Source organism: Astatotilapia calliptera, chromosome 11 (assembly GCF_964374335.1).
Source record: "Astatotilapia calliptera chromosome 11, fAstCal68.1, whole genome shotgun sequence".
In the NCBI taxonomy this organism is placed as follows: domain Eukaryota; kingdom Metazoa; phylum Chordata; class Actinopteri; order Cichliformes; family Cichlidae; genus Astatotilapia; species Astatotilapia calliptera.
Genome location: NC_137432.1, coordinates 22,393,544 through 22,412,915, shown reverse-complemented (window position 1 = coordinate 22,412,915; position 19,372 = coordinate 22,393,544). Strand labels below are relative to the sequence as shown.

The 19,372-nt window shown below is 36.4% G+C and overlaps 1 protein-coding gene across 6 annotated transcripts; it reads left to right on the top strand.

The window, feature by feature from the left end:
• The first annotated feature begins 143 nt into the window (after positions 1-143).
• otoa (otoancorin) lies at positions 144-19,207 on the top strand. 6 transcript variants are annotated; one of them, XM_026184023.2, is made up of 32 exons: positions 144-426; positions 508-584; positions 1,456-1,487; positions 5,509-5,535; positions 6,309-6,383; positions 6,546-6,607; positions 7,194-7,215; positions 8,605-8,653; positions 9,566-9,707; positions 9,982-10,059; positions 10,158-10,351; positions 10,430-10,563; positions 10,962-11,080; positions 11,177-11,298; positions 11,656-11,761; positions 11,889-12,104; positions 12,184-12,354; positions 12,480-12,620; positions 12,789-12,838; positions 14,013-14,133; positions 14,222-14,340; positions 14,431-14,572; positions 14,669-14,862; positions 15,241-15,331; positions 15,497-15,617; positions 15,843-16,024; positions 16,541-16,690; positions 16,765-16,907; positions 17,368-17,504; positions 17,629-17,726; positions 18,177-18,330; positions 18,619-19,207. In XM_026184023.2, the coding sequence occupies exons 1-32, from the start codon at positions 343-345 to the stop codon at positions 18,699-18,701; spliced, it is 3,636 nt and encodes a 1,211-aa protein (XP_026039808.2). In that variant the 5' UTR covers positions 144-342; the 3' UTR covers positions 18,702-19,207. The 6 variants fall into 6 exon arrangements, with proteins under 6 accessions (XP_026039808.2, XP_080164429.1, XP_026039814.2 ...); XM_026184029.2 differs by lacking the exons at positions 144-426; positions 508-584; positions 1,456-1,487 and adding exons at positions 2,458-2,794; positions 2,950-2,981 and having other exon boundaries at positions 5,416-5,535; XM_080308303.1 differs by lacking the exons at positions 144-426; positions 508-584; positions 1,456-1,487 and adding an exon at positions 2,443-2,489 and having other exon boundaries at positions 5,416-5,535.
• The last annotated feature ends 165 nt before the right edge of the window (positions 19,208-19,372 follow it).

The window sequence follows — 19,372 nt, the reverse complement described above, 5'->3', positions numbered from 1 at the left end:
TTAATATATAACCCCTTTGTAGATCATGTTTACTGCAGCCTATTTAAGCAAATAGATCACAGATTTCAAAAGCGAGAGAGAGAATTAAATCGTTATTTAGTAGTCAATCACTTTTTTGCACAGCAACGGCTCAAACGTGGTATTGACGTATGCCGCCACCTCGCGGACACTGCCGTTCATTGTGTACGGTACTTCGTTTCCATAGCAACCGTTACTGCCAAACCACTGTGTTAGCAACGGTTGACTCGTGCTTATCGTGACTTCAGGGTTCGCTGTAGATTTGCAGTCAGTGAACACTGCAGGGTTCGCACTTTGACAGAAATATAGCATTTTCTTAGAGAAATGATGGCTGAGACAGGCGGTGTGACCAAGCTAGACGTCTCTGTACTAAACGCTGAGCAGCAAGAGAAACTGCGACAGTTTAAGGTAACGTGTTGCATTTCTCAACGCTAAAATACCACCTTTATTTGTAAGCTATGTCCTGAAATGCTTTTCGCATTGACTCAGATCAAGACGAGAATCGACAACGAGAGGTATTTGAGGTCGCATCCCGAAGTAGACGTACTCATAGGCGACTTTCTAAGGTCTGCTCAAGTTCACATTAATATCACAAAAATACATGCTGAATGGGGAAAAATGTTTGTGATGTTTTATTGTTGAACTTAACACTGTCTGCTTTAAGTTTAATTTTGTTTGTATTTATTTATCTTACAGCAAATGTTACATTTCTAGGGTAATATGCAAACTTTCATTGTATTTTCACTGTGTATAACATATTATATTAATAACCTCTGTACATTCAGTGGAACCAGCTACCCTTTCAAAGAAATGTATGAAAGATTACAATGTATTTTACAATATAATAATACAATATATGTATACCCTGAAAAGGATTTACACCAATATATGTACTGCAATATGGTTTCTGCTATTCAAGCTTAGTCTCTGTATCATATTTTTAACACATGTTACAACCTCAGTATTAAAATCTGAGTTTTCCCTGCTTAAATTGATTTTGGAGCTGCCAAAAAAGGTTTTAACAGCCTCAAAAAATAAAAAAATAATTCAATAATTCTGGAATATTTAATCTAATATCCGAGCAATAAATGGGAAATATGTGCAGTGATTTATTTAAACATGCATGTGGATACAGTATGGAGCAAAGTACAAACGATTTTACAAAAGTTTTCTTGTAATTTTGTTAAGTAGTATTCAGGAATAGTTTTTCGAGGCTTCTTTAGGACATCCCAGAGCTCTACTTTAGATATTGTCTGCCTTTTGCAACTAACAAATAAACAAACAAACAAACTTAAAATAACCATTCTTTTGATGGACTGACAATGAGCCCAAGTCCAAAGAATAATTTTAAAAGGCCTCCAAACAGCCCAAAGCTTAAAGCACCATCACTCAAGTCTACTTGAGCAATAATTTGTCATTTGCCACCTCTCCTCACAGGGATGTGCTTCACAAACAGCCAGCTGACATTCGTGAGTTTGCTGCAGGTGAGTTGTGTGCAGTGTGCATCAACACCAAAAATGGCCAGTTGGTCACTATTATTTATTTTCACATTCATCCTTTTGCCCAGTGTTTAGTTAGTGAATAAATATAAATACATATTTAAAGTCTGCCACGTTTTTTTTTTACAATTTCTCTCTTTTGTTGGACTTTTTCAGATCACTTCTCAAACCCAAACCTTGAAGAAACTATTCTCCCCAAAATGGAAGGAAACAGCGAGACAAACTAAAACACTTCCAACAACTTCACCTATGTTTTCTCTATATTGATAAAAAAAATTTATGGACTATGTTTTTTGGAACAATGATGCTGCTTCAGTTGCTCCATTGTCCAGTTTGTGGACAAGGGTCCTAAAGGGTTTTATGCTTATTTATTAATCAAAATCCTTAAATGTATAATTACCTTGATATACCTTGAGTGGTATTAAATATTTTGTCACGTCACCACAAGTATTTATATAAATTACACAATAAAATGTTTTTTAAAGCCACGATCCACACTCTAGAAAGCCATACTGACAAGAAAATGCAAATTATTGGTTAACCTGGCTGATATACAGGAATTATTTATCAGTCTAACCCTTGAAGACAATTTAAGATAAGCTTGTCATATAGTTGTTAGCAGAATACACAGATCTAGCACAACCTGCCTAACAATAACATAATAACATTTTTCAAAAAATAAGTGTTTAAATACAAGTATCTTTAGATGCCTAACTAACTAAATTTTACAGCTGTAGCATAAGTTTAAATTAGTTTAATTTTAGTTATTTGGTTGTTTATTAGACTAGAAAGCAGAAAGAAAGCACTAATACCACTAATATAATTAATGTAAACCTTTGGTTAAGCAAGGGGTCGTGGATATTAGGAATCAAACACAGACACCTAAACCATTTTTAAATTTAAAGAATCACTTTTTCCTCCTTCACAGTGTAAGTTCCATGTGCATTGGAGGTGGACAGAAACTCTTTCCAGGTAGGCGGGCCAGTTTATGATAATCCTTTTACAGTGAAAATAGGATCGACTTGGCTAAACCAAAAAATTACAGAAGGTAAAAAAGTATAGGCCAACTTACTGCATTTATCTGGTGCTTCTTTTCTTTTTGGCAACTATTCTCTGTGATTATTTAAATCTTTATAGACAGATTTTCTATTGTTTGAATGGTACTGCCAGTAACAGTAAGCTAATAAATAAAGGTAATATTAGCTAACTTAAAAAAAACAAGCAAAGTAAAGAATTAATTCGGCAGCCATAAGCAGAAAAAAGTTGGACAGCTGAAGGTAAAAGACATTAAGCAAGAATATTTGCATTATTAACTTTTTTCACCTTCCTATAATCTTTACAGGCATTTTTTGATGTGTAACAATAGGCTAATAAGTAAAAGATAGCTCGTTAGCTTACTTAGCTAAGTTAACAGAAATTTGTTTTAACATAGGGCAAGGAGCTGGTGGCACAGAAATAGTGAAGGTAAATGGATCAATGTGAGCTGAATACACATGAAATAAAAACATCCGTATAAGTTCTTTATTGTTCTTGTAACCATTTCAGTCTTTTTAGGTGTATGTGGAAAACGGCTAATGGTAATAGTAGGCTAATGAGTAAACATTTGCTAACCCGTAACTATTAGCTCATTTAGCTTATGTTATGTTTGGAAATATTAGTAAGTAAGTATTTAATATTAGTAAATGTTAAATTAAAAAATTTGAGCTTAACACTTGACCAGACTTAAACTGACATGAGTGCGATTACTTGGTTGGGGTGTGTTTTTATTTTGATGTCTATTTCCGTTTCTAGTTTGGTCTAATTTGAAGAATAGTTAAGAAGGAATTCAATTTAATTTCTTTATTGATTTTAACATAACAGTTAGGTAATAGTGTAATTATATTTTAACGAGAAAAGGATGTCCATCTGATGTATTATTGTAAAGAGACAAGGATTTAATTGTGCCCCATGTGTGATTTGCTTTAATCCCATTTGAGCTATTTAAGCTCAGCTACATGGACTTCTTTGAATACTGCTTGTTAGGAACTAGTGAGGCAACTGCACAGTGCTCAGTGCTCTAGATATTATGATCAATCTTAAAAAATATTATTGCTCTAGTGTCCTGTCAGATATTTTAATTACTTAATAGTACGATGGGTGAGCTATTTACTGTTTTTTTAATAGTAGCCTTACCCACCAGTGGCAGTTGTTTCATATTTATGTGCTTTCGCCCTGGAAAATGTAAATAGTCTTTTTTTGTTTTGACTTCACATTTTTATATGAAAAATACTTGTATATGAGCTGTGGTATGTTTATCTTAAATACAATTTAACTGAGATATTATCATGACATAAACTCTAAATAAACATTGTGCTTCACTGAATTTATTAGAATAACAGCTTCAGAGTTACCAATTATTACTTTTATTAATGATTTGTGAATGATTTTATTCATAACTTTTAGGTGAATTAATGTTCTCTTCACCAGACCTTATACGCAATTACAGCACTTAATTTTTGTTGACACTTGCTACTAATGTAATTTAACTAGTATACGTGCACAGCAGATGAGAATTACATGATATACATACATGCCCATACATGATATGATCAAAGCTCCTGGACCACTCACACATTAGACTTATTCCAGAGGAGGTTTGGAGGTCTGCAGTTAGGCAATAGGCACGCACTTGTTAGCCCTGCTCTGAAACTTTAAGCCACCTCAGCAGCAACTTTGCTTCTTTATGGTTGAGCTACTGTGGTTCCTAAATGCTTCCACTTTGCAATTTCACATATCGTTAATCGAGGAGTATCTAGGAGACAGAAAATTTCGCAAACTTGTTGTAATGTTGGCATTGTATTATAATGCCACACACAAATTCAATGAGCTCTTTTTAATTACCCATTCTTAAACAAATGTTTGTTAAAGCAGAGTGTTTAAATGCTTGATTTTGTCCACATACGGTTTTCTATATAGTTTATGCAAACAAATAACAGAATTTTATAAGACCAGATTTATATGTCACTTCACAATTTACCCATTGAAGTGTCCTCTTTCAAGGTTTTTCTTCTGTAGCACGATGTTTGTTTGATTCATACTTGATAATAACTATGCAACTCAATATAATGGCAAAGTAAACAATAATAGACACACATGCAAAAGTTTTAGTAAGTTTCAGTAAGCTGCAGTACCAGCAGAGAGAGATATTTTATTTTGAACATGAAAATATCACAGAAAAGTGTTTAAATAGACATTACCAACAGTTACATGTAAATACATACTAGTAGCCTAGCTTAATTGTTCAAGGACCCTAGATTCATACCTTCCTTGCTCGCCAGCGACTTCTTGGCTTTGAATATAGTATCTCCCCCTGCTGGTACTGCAATTTCTGCATGTGTGTCCATTTCACACTTAGAATAGGCAAAGCGTGAAATGGACATGGTGGACCAGCATGTCTATTAGATGCTTTGCTGTGATATAGGATTTAATTATGAGATATACTGTGTATATATAAAATGTGAAAGTTGATGTTTCTTTTTCTTGTGTGATTGGAGGAACTTAAGAGCTTAATCGCACCAGACACGCCGTAGCACGTTGTAAAATAGTTAGGAGGTAGTAACTGTGGGGTGACAGTTCTAATTTTGCTTAATGTTTTCTTATTTTTTCTAGAACTGCAATACACACATGATTGATTGGAAAAATCTGAGTTACATGAATGTAATAATGAATACTCAGCGGTGTTAGCAATGAGTAAAGACAAAACTGTTTTGACTTATTACTGAGGTTTTGCCTGAAGAATCAGAAATTTTGTGAATTCAACGTGAAACTTATTTTGATTGTTAAAAAAAGCAAATACACACACACACACACACACACACAGTGCTGTATTAATGCCGTCCCCCTGCTTTGACTGTGTCAGTTACAGGTGGACATCCTCCCAGATCACATTAGTCACGAAGTACAGGCACAGAGGACGAACACTCTTATGCTTATGCATCCTGTTTTTTCTCAGATCTACCAAGGAGAAGACTGGTAATCTGTAAGTAACAACTAATTTATATATTCATAAGTTGCAAAAGTTATTATTTTTTTTCTTTCTCAGTTCTTGTAATACTATTATTTAAATTTAACTGTAAACCTTTACAGATCTGGCACAGATGAACATTTATATTTTAATGTTTTGTTTTTCTCGCTAATAGATGATATAATAGTAAAGAAAAGATATGCTCTAAATCCTGCTCTTACATACACACTGTTGAGACTGCGTGGTTAAAACACTCATTTTTGTTCTAATACTCTTTTCATTCTTTATTATTCATAATCTGCTGAAATATTTAAATGAGAAGAAAAATCTCTGTAAAGTAAACAGTGAATTCAACATAACAGTATACAAATGTTGGTGAAGGGAAATCCTAATGAATGTGAACCAAATACATTAAAAAAAGGTAAAAATGATAGGACAAAAGAAGAGAAGACAACAACGTGGTGCTAAAATATTGTTCCACAGTACATTGCGTGCATTACCAAACCTGTTTTTCACTGCAAGTTATCCTCCAAAGTCCTCAGAGATTCCCAAAGGATGAATAGCTCACACGGTTACTAGGAAAGTGTGATCATAAATCCTCACTGGAGGAAGTATATCACAAAACTGGAGGTGGCTCACATAGAGACAGTTTCAACAACAAGTGAAGACCAATGAGGATTAACTGCATGCAACTAGAAGTGAAATTAAAGCCCAAGAAAGAAGATCTGTGCCAAACATGTCATTTGTGTTCATGTTAACACATTATGTAATACCATCCTGTCGAACAGACGCACAGCCTATCCACATGGCTCCGAAGGGAGGAGCCTGTTTGGTTCTGCTCATCTTGGCCTCTGCAGTTTTCGGTAAGCTCCAAAAACATCACACTCAGTATACCCGTTTTACCCCTTTTTTATACTATATGTTTGTTAATGTAAATATGTGTTCTCATAGGCACATAAACATACATGTATGAATGCTATTAAAAGTGTGTGTTCATTAATACACACCTTTACGTGTCTGCCTAGCTCAACTTCCACATATGGGGCCTCAAGAAAAAGCTGAGTTAGAAAAAGTGACTGAAAAACTGGTAAGGTGTTTTCTGAATTTCACGTCAGTAGAAATTTATTTTTCAGGCTTAAGAGTAGGGCTGCAGCTGTCGATTATTAAATAATTAAGTATTCTCATCAGTTTATCGAGTAATCCGATATTGAATATTTTTTATAAAGAAAACATTTTCTTAAATCCCAAAATAAATAAATAATCACGGTAAAAAAAATAAGGTATAAATGCAGCCAAAACTAAGATAAAAAAAGTGAAAGAGCCTTTACGCTGTCTTCTTAGAGATCTTTCTTACATTAGTAGGAGGCTTCATGTGTATTTTTTTTTTTGCATGTATTTTTTAGTGTGCTAATAAATGAGTGTTTGTGTGTCTGTAAGCCTTTAAAAGAGCATTAAGAAAAGTGCGCATATCAACATTCTGAGGGCTGAGGTTTCGTCAACCTCCCATCAGCTTTTCCCCAGTAAAGCCTTTAATGGAGCGGGTGAAACACTGGCATTTACATAGTGACAATTGAATCATAGAGTCATGCATTAAACAAAGCATCAAAACGAATAAAATGTGTTCATATTCAGTTTGGGGCCAGTGATTTTATTTTATTTTTTTTCTTCATCAGATGAAGAAGTGCTACTATAGAGGTAAGAAAACTTTCAATACACTTTTTAAAGAGAAGAATGTGTATGTGTGTAAAGTACACCCTCTTTCACATTTTTATACATCACTGCGTAATAAAAATAATCTGTTCATTAAAGAGTCTTTAAGTTAGGCAAACACAACCTCATATGTACAGCAACGCATGACACATTAATTACAAAAGTACACCCTTACTGCTTCCATAGGAATTAAGAGGATAAGTCCTACCAGCCTGGTGCTTCAGCTGCCCTTACTGACGCAACCCCCAAAAAGGGATTCGTGTCTCCGACTGGAATCGAACCAGCAAACCGATCATTCTTCTGTGAAAAACATTGTTCACAAGTGTAATACAGTGGTCCCTCGTTTATCGTGAGATGTACGTTCTAAAAATAACCCGCGATCTGTGAAATCCCAACTTTATTTTTTACATTAAAACCCCTCACTACACACTTTATACAGTTTTCTCAGACAGGCTCGAAGATTTTCACACTTTTCTCTCTTGTTTAAAGACCCTCACAGTTTAAGCCTTCGTAGAAAAATAAGTCCAGTATTATATAATGAAACCAAAGATCAAACCCTGTTTTCAGGTCCAGAACATGGGAATAGAGCCTCAGTGAGAGAATTCAAGATTAACAAATCAATGATACGGACGTTGAGGAAGAAAGAAGAATGAGTTGAGTAAAGTTTGACTGATCTGACTATTTTGTTGCTTAATGCGTCTCATACTGTGGTGCCTTATGGTCTGAAAAATACGCTAACTTCCACCTTCCTTTAGCATGTCTAGAAGGCTAACCTTTTGTGCGATGGTTAGCATCGTCCTCTGCCTTTTGGGTGCTAGCGCAGGTACCTTTGATAGTGAAAAAAACGTTTCGTCGGCATTGTTGTGTTTGTGAGGGAGAAAACTTACAAACATACAGTACAGCACTTCACAGTCACACTGCTAGAGATAGAAGATTTATATAAATTTGACAAGCTGAACACATTCTGTACTGTACAGGGGACACGGCACGGAGGAGATTGATTGACAATGGTCTACAGCCGACCAGGACGCAGAACACAAAGCGCTGTAAACAACAAAAAATCATGCCAAAAAAAGATCCGCGAAAAGTGAACCGCATTATAGCGAGGGACCACTGTACGTTCAACATAGTTGCCAGTCCCAGGAGTGAATTCCTCTGCAAAATGAATAGCTTCATTAAAAAATTAACATGTATAAAATCTTGGAACTGACACAGGGTGTACTGAAGCTGAACCTTAAAATGTTTTGTTGGAGTAATTGTAATGTAACTCCAGTCACCATGCTGAATTGGCGTCAGTGTGAGAGTGTGAGTACCCTGACCACATTCTGTAATATGAGCCACAACTGATATGTGGCAAATGGTTTGATTTTACAGGATACCCAGAGCCTAACTTGATGCAGGTCAACAGTGTCTTCAACTCCAGGTAATTCGTTTTTGTATTTTGTTGCTGTCCTGAAGAATCAAGTGGTCACTTCAGTTATCACACTTATTTGGACTGTTGTGTAATATTTTTCTTTATGCTTATCCACTTTTTGTCGTCACCCCACTGAAACTCTTTGTGATTTCCATAACTCAAGAAAAAAGTCACCGTAGATTTTCAAATTGATACCATAGATGCATCTACTAAAAATTGCGGACAAGCTCAAATCTCAGTGACCTCGACTTAAAGGTCAAAGGCCAGAGGTCAAGTTTTCTGAAAATGTTGTGAATGCAATAACTCAAGAACGAGGCAATGTGGGATTTTTAAACTGATACCATAGGTGCATCTACTATAGATCTTGGACAAGTTTGAATCTGAGTGATCTCGACCCCGAGGTCAGAGTAAGTTTTCTGTAAGTCTTTTGAACGTGATAATTGGGAATAATTTAGTTCTCTTGTCTTTTTTGTCCCTCAAGTTATTCTTTATCAATTTTGTGCATAAACAAGGAAAAGAAATGTAACTAACCAACTAGTCTAAAACTTGGAGACATACTCCTTCAACGCTTATCTGCCGTTAAACCTAAAAATGAGGATTCGGTCCCAGCTAGTGAACTTCAGAACAAGGTGACATAAGATTTTAAAATTGGTACCATACATGTGTCTACGAGGAGGCTGAGGGGTAACACTGGTGGTTGCCAGTATTTTCATAAATAAGTGTAAAGAAAAGATTTGCTTTTGCTTTTTGCTGCAAAATGTTAGTAAATAACTTATTGATAAGCTATGACATTGGTATTTAACTCCATCTTAAGAATATGGTTTTGCCTGGTCAAATGTGTCTAGTTAATCAAAGGATATTTGGTATATTTCATATGTGAAAACATTTATTCTCATCAGCTTTTATTTGCTCTCTCATTAGCCTTAGTGGTTCTGTGCAGAACAGAGATGCTAACCAGTCGAACGCCCTCCTTTCCACTTTTCGTCATCTCCTGACCTCAGTCACTACAGGAACAAACATGAAGTCATTTGGTCAACTCCCCGTGGATATTTCACAAAAAATGGTTTGAAAATATAAACATCCATACACCCATAATCACACATACTGTATAATCTATCTCCATTTCCTTAAAAAATATAGCCTTTTGAAATCGGATGATTCTTTTTGATGCACTCTGTATTAACTGAAACATGTAATTCATTTTTTTATGAGTACCAGGTTAGTCATTAAAGTCACTGATTATTTAAAGCAGCGCTTATTGTCTTATTAATAGTCAGTATGAATTTTTTGTTGTGCAGTTCTGACCGTTAATGTTTTTTCTGTCTGTCTGTTAATAGACTAACCAGATGTGGAATTGCAGCAATCTTCCAGGCATGATTGAGGTGATGAGAAACTATTCTGGTGGCATATCAAAGGCAAGGGAAACCCTCCCCCCAAAAAATAAATGCAATGGATAAATTGTTACTGTTTTTTAACAGTCTTATCATGTCTGCCATCTATCCTTTTCTCCTAGGAGGATTCTGGATGTTATATGCAAGCGTTTGCAGCCCCTCTTTCCTGGGCAACTTTGACCACACAGGATAAAAACAGCATGGACTCAAATGACTACAGAAAACTGATGTGGGCTGTTACACCCATGGCGGGGCTTATGCCCTTCCTAAAAACAAAACTTCTGATGAACGTAGATATCCCAAAGCTAAAAAACATGTGAGTATGCTTTTATGGAATAATATTATCTGGCTTTTTCATAACCTTTCCTATAAATAAACCTGGTGTTGTTTCCAGGATGGACATGTTGAAGAGTATGTATGATCGCATACCTCCTGGTCAAAGGACTCGTGTGGCTGAATGGGCGAAAGATCAGATCACCCAAAACTACTTCAACTGTTCAATAAAGCCATGGGTTTACGCAACATTAAGTAAGAAAAGTCAGAAATCAATTGATAAAATCTATGTACACACATACAGTTCTGTTAGCATAACTTCAGAGGCTATTACAGTTTGATGGCATTTTTTATGTGAGAAAAACTGTAAATTGACTCATGTTACATACGTTGGGACTTCCATTATACCCAGAACCTGCAAAACCCTGACTCTGATCTATGTTAAACCTTAATTTGTAGTTTTATCCCATTTGAACAATTTCTGTTTCAATTTAGTAAAATTTAAATGACCATACAGACAGATCCACCAACACACCACAGTCTCGCAAATACATTTTAAGAGGCAATTAAGATGCCTTGTTTTCTACCTCATTTCTCTCGTTGCGCTTCTGATAAGTATAAATGTGCATTGTAAAACCTTGATTTATTAATAGAGCATGTGGATATCTGCTCCCCTTCACTGGAATGGCTGAATTTGGAAGCACTGACTATTTTGGGACCCTACCTGTCCTATTTACCACCAAGTGATGTTAATTATTCTTCTAAAGTAGAGGTAAGAGAAGGATAAAGAAGAAATAAGACATGGAAGAGAAAAAAACAACAAGGTTATAATTTTTTCCTGGTTGGTCTGCTTTGCTTTGTCTTCTAGCTATGCAAGTTTTTCTCTTCAGCTAAGTTCAAAACCACGATGAACCCCACTCTGAGTAAGAAGTTGCTCCATAGAATCCAAGAGTGCTTCAGTTCACAGGAGTTTCCAGAACATGTGGAAAAGTGTGTATACATTATTGATGTACATTAGCAGGTGCAGGTGTTAACAGTAAAAATATTGATTTGTCACTATGGGGAAAGCCCAGAGTCTTCTTCTTTTTTGCTCTAACATGTCTGCTGTGAAAGAAGTGATAAGAAGCATTTCAGGAAAAGGATCTAGTTGTACATAACATGTCATGTCATTTTTTAAAAGACTGCCGAGTGGTTTTACTTTACCCGCTACATACCAAAATAACACAACATCACTGAGGTTTCTGATCTTAGATCTTATAGGGACAGAAAGAAACACAAGGTTTCACACAAAAATGTGTGAAGGATTTGAAATAATCACTACGTTGTCTGGTATTTGAATCTCCACAGACTTGGCCCACTGGCTTGCTATTATGATCCCCCAGAGTTGAATGCTAACTTCAGTGGGAAACTCCTCTCTCAACTGGACCAGTGTGACAGCTCCCAAATCAAAGGGGTATTTTTCACTTACGCTTACCCAAACTTTCACATTTATCTTCTTTGATCAAAGATTTGAATTGTTTCTTGAATCTCAATAGTGTCATAATTACTCGTTCTCTCTTTTATCCTTCCCAAAACACAAGCTGAAGACACGGCTTCTCAGTTCTCTGAGGTCACTGTCAAGCCCTGCTCAAATAATACGAGACTTAAGCAGTACTGTTACTGCATTGTCTGCCAAAGAAATTGCTGCAATCCCTGCCACCAGTCTCACACAGGCTCTCAAAAATCTGGGACCCAACATCCGATGGACAAGGAGCCAGCTGCATGCTCTTATCGAGAAACATTTGGGTGAAAAGAAAGTGGGTGGATTCAGCTGACGGCTTGTGTCAGATAGCTGTCCTCATTGCTTGATACTTACCTCATTCTGTTCCGCCTCAGTGTAAACAGATATCCGGGATGGAGCTGATGAAACTTCAGCCCGTTGCAGAAGGTTTGCCAAACTGTATACTGAAACAGGTAAAAGCTGTAGAGGTCCTGAATGAGCCAGAGGGCCTAAAGAACATCTCCAAACGACTGAGCAGGGGACAGCTAATGGCCATGCTGGTAGGGGTGAGTTCTTCATGTTTCTTCATTTCATCACACCAAATACATTGCGTCTTAAGCAAAAAGTATGTATTCTTTCTTTGATTTAATTTCTAAACATATTCTTAAAAGAATTAAATGTTTTCCTGTAGATGCTTAAGGAAATGCATCCTCCTGCGCTGGTGCCAAAGTTGTCTTCCCAGTTACTTAACGTCGTTTCTATTAACATTTTGGCCGATGCAAATGTCACCTCTTTGGACCAAGTGACAAACAAAACTTGGACTCGGTCACAGGTAGTGATGCTAAGTATGCCTTAGGCAGCTTCTTTGTATTATTTTGTTGAGTTTTCTAATTTATTTACTGTTACCATCCATGCATTGCTGTAGTAAGTATATGACTGATTTTGTGATTTTCTCTTTTTACTCAAAAAATGGTGCCACTTGTGGTGTGTTCTTACTCAGGCAGCATACCTGGCAAAGAAGATGGCTGACCTAAAACAGCTTCAATTTAGGTGAGAGAAGTATGCTGCTGACAAAATATCTGAAACTCTTTTTGGCAAAAAAAAATCCTTCTAATAGAAAAACAGAAAGTGCATCCAAAGAATTTATTCACCTAATCGTTTCTACAGTTTTTGCTTAAAGCACTTGACTTTATTACTTGATTCGTCAGCAAATCTCAGAAATATTTCTCTATACCTGGATATTTGCCACAAGTGGTAACATGACTTAACTGTAACGGAAAACATTGTATTCATTTAAGATTTAGAGCTCTCTGTCTAAACTTGTCCATATAGGTTCTTGCTGAAGCACCTGAATTGGCCTATTGACTCACTGCCACCCTCATGGATCATTTTTATTGGCAGTCCTTTGACCTTTTTGAAGGATTACAAGTACAGAGAGAATACATTACTGCCTTAGAGCAACCTGTCAATGTTATTGCTTTTCATTGAATGCGTAATGCACGTGAACAGATTGCAGAGCTTATAAATAGTACAAATATGCTGCTGAGATTGTCACTGCAAATATAAGAATAGACCCAAGTTTTTATGTTTATGCAAAGTCTGACAAATATTTGTACACAGAAACGGTTCATAGAATATACATGCATATATATATATATATATATATATATATATATATATATATATATATATATAGATATATATATATACATATTAGTGCTGTCAGCGTTAATCTTGTTAAAATAACTGCATTATTGCGGCAAATCTCCATTAACGAGTTATTGCGGATCGCCCTGTGCGTGGGGCTGCACGGCATCAGTGTGTTGGCACAGTTAGCTCATTAACGCATTAGTCTACAGCTCTTTGGCCCTCACTTTCTGCCATGTAAACGCAAGTGTTTCACTTACATTTGTGACTTATTTGATCATATCTAGGAGCACCTGTGTGAATGCAAAGTACAACCACATTAAGACCAAGAGCCCCCAGTACTGATATGTTTTTTTTTCTGCAGACTACTATAAAATCGAATTCACTGCACCATAAATTTCCTTACTACTTAATTTTATTCATTTAGTTGTTTCTGTGAAGCTCTTTAAGATTATCGTGTGATCTTTACCAAAGCCTTTAATGCAGGTTTACAATTTTCTTTGGTGCTTAAGTTATTGTCATGTTCTTGTTACTGTGTTTGTTGCTCCTTCATCTGAAACATTGTTGTCTAACACAGGAAGATGCGTTCGGTCCTTCAGGGCATAACCTGTAAGATGATTAATGAAGCTCCTGACAGCGGTGTAATGGAAATGGCTTTGGCCATGGCAGAGTCTCCAGAGTGGCTCTCCAAAGTTCAGGTAGGTATTTACTCACACATAAACATCTTGTCTTTACATAGTGTGTGCAGTCCGCACAGAATAACTATTATAACAAACATGTTTCTAGGCAGGATGTGCTGCCAAAAAACTTTTTGCAACTTTGGTGAAAAAGAGAGCAGACTATTTCAAAACCATCACTGAACAGGAACTGGATAAGATTCCTTCAGCTTTGCTTCTTCACCTGCTGTAAGCAAATGGTGTATTTACTAGTTTAAAGTTTGTTTAGATTTTTTTAAGTTTGTGTTGAAATCTGTTTTCTCATTCCTTTTATCGTAGCCCTTCAGATGTGGACGATTTGCCTAGTTCTGTCTGTCCTATTTTCCTTGACAAGATGGAAGAAGCCAACATCAGCTCTTTGCCTCTTAATTCCCCGTCTCGTCCTGCACTCACCAAGAAAGCCCTGTTCTGCCTAACCAATGTACACTCAAGGATACACATAGTAACAATAAGTATTATCTGATAAATTGATCCGCTTGTTCAACAGCAGTTAGAGATGTCTGCTGTGTTCTTGTAGGGGACAGATTTATCCAGCCTCACCGGTGGTGATCTGCCCAAGCTAGGGCCCCTCGTATGTGAGCTGCAGCCTTCCCAGCTGCGTCTAATGAACCCTGATGTCCTCAACTCCGCTTTCCAGGAGATGGCTTCCTGCAAACATATTCCTCAACAATACAGGGCAGATATCATTAAGATGGTTCACCAGACCTTTGGGTAGGACACCCTCCTAATGAGCATTAAAGTTAACACAAAGAAAGACCATAGACTGTTTATAAAAGATGCACAAGGCTTCCAGAAAAGTTATGGTTCTTACTGAATATAACATGAAGTTTATATATATATATATATATATATATATATATATATATATATATATATATATATATATATATATATATATATATATATATATATATATATACATATATATATATATATATGCTTTCTTTTTGAGTGAATAAGGGGAACAAAGCCAGTGTGCTTTGTGTGTGTGACATCCAGCTTACATACATGCATACATACATGTTTTGTATAGAGCCAAACAAAAAAGCTAAAGTAGTAGTCTTGTGTACTTTTTTAAAACATCTGTAGAAATTCTTCTGATTGGACCGAGGACACTGTGGAATCAGTCGGTCCCCTTCTTCTTTGTGATAAGGTTGCCACGTCTGCTCTACCCAACAAAGTGCGTATCTGCCTTGTCCATTACATGCAGCTCATCTTGTGTTTGTTTTTGTCATGTTCATTATTAAGTCACTCAGAACTCAGAAGTGACTCTCCTGCTTGTGATTAAAAATGGATATATATTTTCAGTTTTTCTTGATGTTGTCCCTCTCTGTATCTCCGTTAGCCTTGGATGAAGGATGTTCTTCGCTACATAAAGTCACTGTCCTCTGATCCTTCAGATGCCCTGAAAAAGAAAATCTTTGCTCTTACCACCACTAGATCAAATGCAACACGTAAAAAGAGGGGTGAGAAGGAGGCATGCTTTATCTGTTTTGCAACAATTCAGTTTTATATTTCTGTTTTTTGTAGTTCTTGTGTCTCTAACAGCAAGAGCAACACTGATCATGGTAATAGCAGCGTAACTTTTTATTTGAATCTCTGCCACAGTTTAGTTTTTAGTTTGAATTAAAATACATTTTATTTAAAGTGGTTTTTAAAAAGCCTTATGATTATATTGTCTATACCTGTAGAGATCCTGAGAGAACCCACTGAGAATTTGATTCAAGAACTGGGAATGGATAATGTGTACTGGTCAGCAGGAGAGCTGGATAAGATGTCAAACAGCACTTTCCTGGCCACTGTAGAAATACTTGGAGAAATCCCGAACTACAGTGCAGATCAACTGGCTGTGCTCAGCAAAAAAGCTACTGAGGTACAGTGAGACACAGTCATCTTGGTTTCGTTCATTCGCCAGTCTGTTTTTTCTTTCCAGCATTTCTAGTTTGAACAGTTGGCTTTGATTCGGGCACTCACAGTGAGATTGCCGCAGTAATAAAAAGTTATTGTAAATCAAGGTGGAACATAAAAGTTTTTTTCCACTTTCCCACAATTAATAATAATTAATACAGCTTCACTAATGAAAGTTAAGGTGTACATTTTGAATATCAATATTTTAATATTATTGAACCAAGATCCAATTGAGCAGTTATTATCCCTGTTTGTCTTAACTGATAAACTGACCTAGGTATAATTTGCTCCGCAGCTTAATGGAAGTTAGAGAGGAATAACGTCTGTGTAAATATCCAAACAAATAAAACGCTGCACTCTTCTGGTGTCAAAATTAAAACGCAATCTGTAACTTCTTAAGGTTGCATTTGCTGGTCTGTATGTAGAAATCCTATATTTAGTTATTTTGTGTTAGTGTGAATATTTCTGTATATTTCTTTAGGCTTTTGGCCCCGTGTCACAGATGAACGAGGGCGTGGTCATACAGCTTGAATGTATAAATCAGGGTTTTTCTAATTCTGACCTGGAGAATCTCCCCTTGCCAATGGATATTGTAGAGGGAATTTCCCGCTGTGGGTGGACTCAATCACAGGTGAAGCATAGAAACAGCATTGCATGCTCACCGCTATATCGATTACACACATGACATGACTCATGTGCCAATAGATGGAGTCGTTGTGGAGGGGAATTGCCAAATATAACAATCTGAAAGCGCAGCAGCTGGGAGCTGCAGAGATGGTATCACTGAACCGGCTCATCTGTGGCCTGAGCTCCAGCGAGATCAAACAGCTCAACATCAGCGCCTTCAAGTTTGTCCACCGCACATCTCACTTTTCATTTTATTTAAGTCACCCATTTTTCCAGGCTCTTATTTTCACAGATTATTTTTTGTTAATCTAATGATCCGTGACTGCCCACAGCCCATCTCCTCCCACCTCTGCAACAGTAGTGAAAGTACTTTTGAGAAGTGAAAATTCAAGTGATATCCTGTCATATGCAGATAAAAGAAATCTTAACCTCTGCCACTCATTCAAGACTTTTTAAAAGTTTCTTTTTTTTTAATTTTTAGCTGTGATGTCTTCTTATTTCTGAAGCAGTGATCATAAATAGTTCATAAATACTTTCTTTCTGGTCAGGTGCATAAACAAACCTTTTTTTAGAGTAGACTCGTTCACAGGTAGTGATGCTAAGATTATTTTAACTTTAAAGAGCTGCACAATGATACAGAGTCACAATTGCACGATGTGTGAAAGTTTGTGTTTGTCACAGGAGGGCTGTGGGCTCGATGGATGGTATTAAGTGCTCCTTTCAGATTTTACAGCAATTAAAAACTCTAGCTGTGGCTGCATTTGGGAAACCCAGCACCTGGACAGAACCACAGGTTGCAGACTTGGGCAACATACTTGGTAAGATAATATCTGCAAACAAAAAAAACCCCCATTGGAATATTTCATAGAAATACCTGTAAAGTGTCACCTGGGAGAGAAATTAGCTTTCACTTTTGGTAATGTTTTCATCTGTGTCCCTAAGCTGGGCTGGATGCATCGGAGCTGGCTTCTTTGGACCCATCTGTCTTTCCATTTGTCAGCAGGACGTGTATCCCACTCATCCCTCCAAACAATTTTGCTGTAAGCAGCTTTTTATTTCCTACTATTGTTTTTAAGCTAGAAGCCAAACCTAGAGGCCAGATTTAACAAATACATTCACTCGAGTGTTGGGCCGTGCCGAAATAGGCCTACATACAAAAACCCTTAATTGATATTTTTACCAATATTTTATAAGAGAAAATTTGAGCTCAGGTGGACTGAGCTCAAATGTATACTATGTTTTACTTTTATTAGGCTCACTCCATTTCAAAGCAGATCATAAAAATGTAATTAGTTACAATAAGGCAGATAAAGGTTTTCACAGGGTACAGTGAAAGACAACAAATATTGTCATTATGAAGAGGATAAATGCATCACTAATAACATTGAAATTAAAGTTCGCTTGTTCTACGTGTGTGAATATATGTCAGTACAAATTTTAAATGCAGGACTTTTATTTTATTAAATGTTGTATGCCTGTTTTCCCTGCAGGTACTCTCTGCTGCTCAGCTGGAGGCCCTTGGGCCTGACAATGCAGCAATGGTGACCACTGAACAGCGAAATCTGTTGAATAATGATCAACTTGACACAGTTGAAACGGCTCTAACTGGTTTTCGTAACCAGGCACAAAGAGCTGTTCAATCAGGTAAAAACACAAATTTGCACAGCATTTAATTCCCACGTTCTTCGTCATCTAAATATTTTGAAGTATTTGGAACAAGTTAAATTTCATCCTGCCATGTAGGCTTGGCTTATTCTGAAAAACCTAATTTCAGAGTGTTTTCAACATAAATATGACTTAAATTGTTTATTAACAATATAATAACAATTATTATGATATATTTATATATCAATATGTAAATATTAGACTTTAGTTTTAATGACCTTTGAATATTATCACTGAGAAATCTTTATATTTCACTGCTATGTCCAGGAGCTCCATCGCTGGGTGCAGAGGGGCTCTCAGCCTTCATGAAGCCCCTTCTCTTGCTTCTCATTGGGTTTCTCCTGCTGTGAGTCATCACATCCATCTGCTTAAGCTAATTACAGACCTATATTAATAATAAAATAAAATAAAAATAAACAACAGTTCAGCAATTCTTCAGGTTTATTTAGTGTTGAAGACGTTTGCACAGATTGATGTTTTATGATAATCTATACATGTTTGTGACTGTAGCTCACACGATTAGATGACCTTCTGAGATGTGTTAGAGTTCCTTTACTGTGTTATGTGTTAATAAGAAAATATATTTTATTAATTGCAGAGAAATATTTCATGTTTAATTTTCAGATGTTCTCGGTATGAGACTGTTTTTTGAAAAGTTGATATTTACTGACAAAAACCGAAGAATGATTCAACTTAATAAACGTTATTGTTACGCCAGCAGCCAACAGTGAAGTTTGTTGAAAGAAATGACCAAGTTACAAGTGACTTTTTTTCCCTCTTTCTCTGAAATGATTGGTTTGAAATTGTTTTATCAATGCTAAACACGCACAGGGGAGAGCTAACTTTGACAGGTTTTTTTTTAAAAACTGTTAGCTGTCTATTGATATTATTCATGGATGGTGGTGAGAAACAGCTCAGAACTTGCAGCCTGTCTGAACGTTAATGCAAAGTTACAACTGAGGATCACATTATGAAATCACCCACATGTAGACGTTCATTCAGCCTTTCTAATTTGAAGACA

Bases quoted from the DNA above. Each gene is read 5' to 3' on its own strand.
- otoa (XM_026184023.2), top strand. From the start codon at position 343: ATGATGGCTGAGACAGGCGGTGTGACCAAGCTAGACGTCTCTGTACTA. The intron at 8,654-9,565 runs GTAATTCGTTTT...CTCTCTCATTAG, and splicing joins AACAGTGTCTTCAACTCCAG to CCTTAGTGGTTCTGTGCAGA. The intron at 15,618-15,842 runs GTGAGAAGGAGG...CTATACCTGTAG, and splicing joins TGCAACACGTAAAAAGAGGG to AGATCCTGAGAGAACCCACT.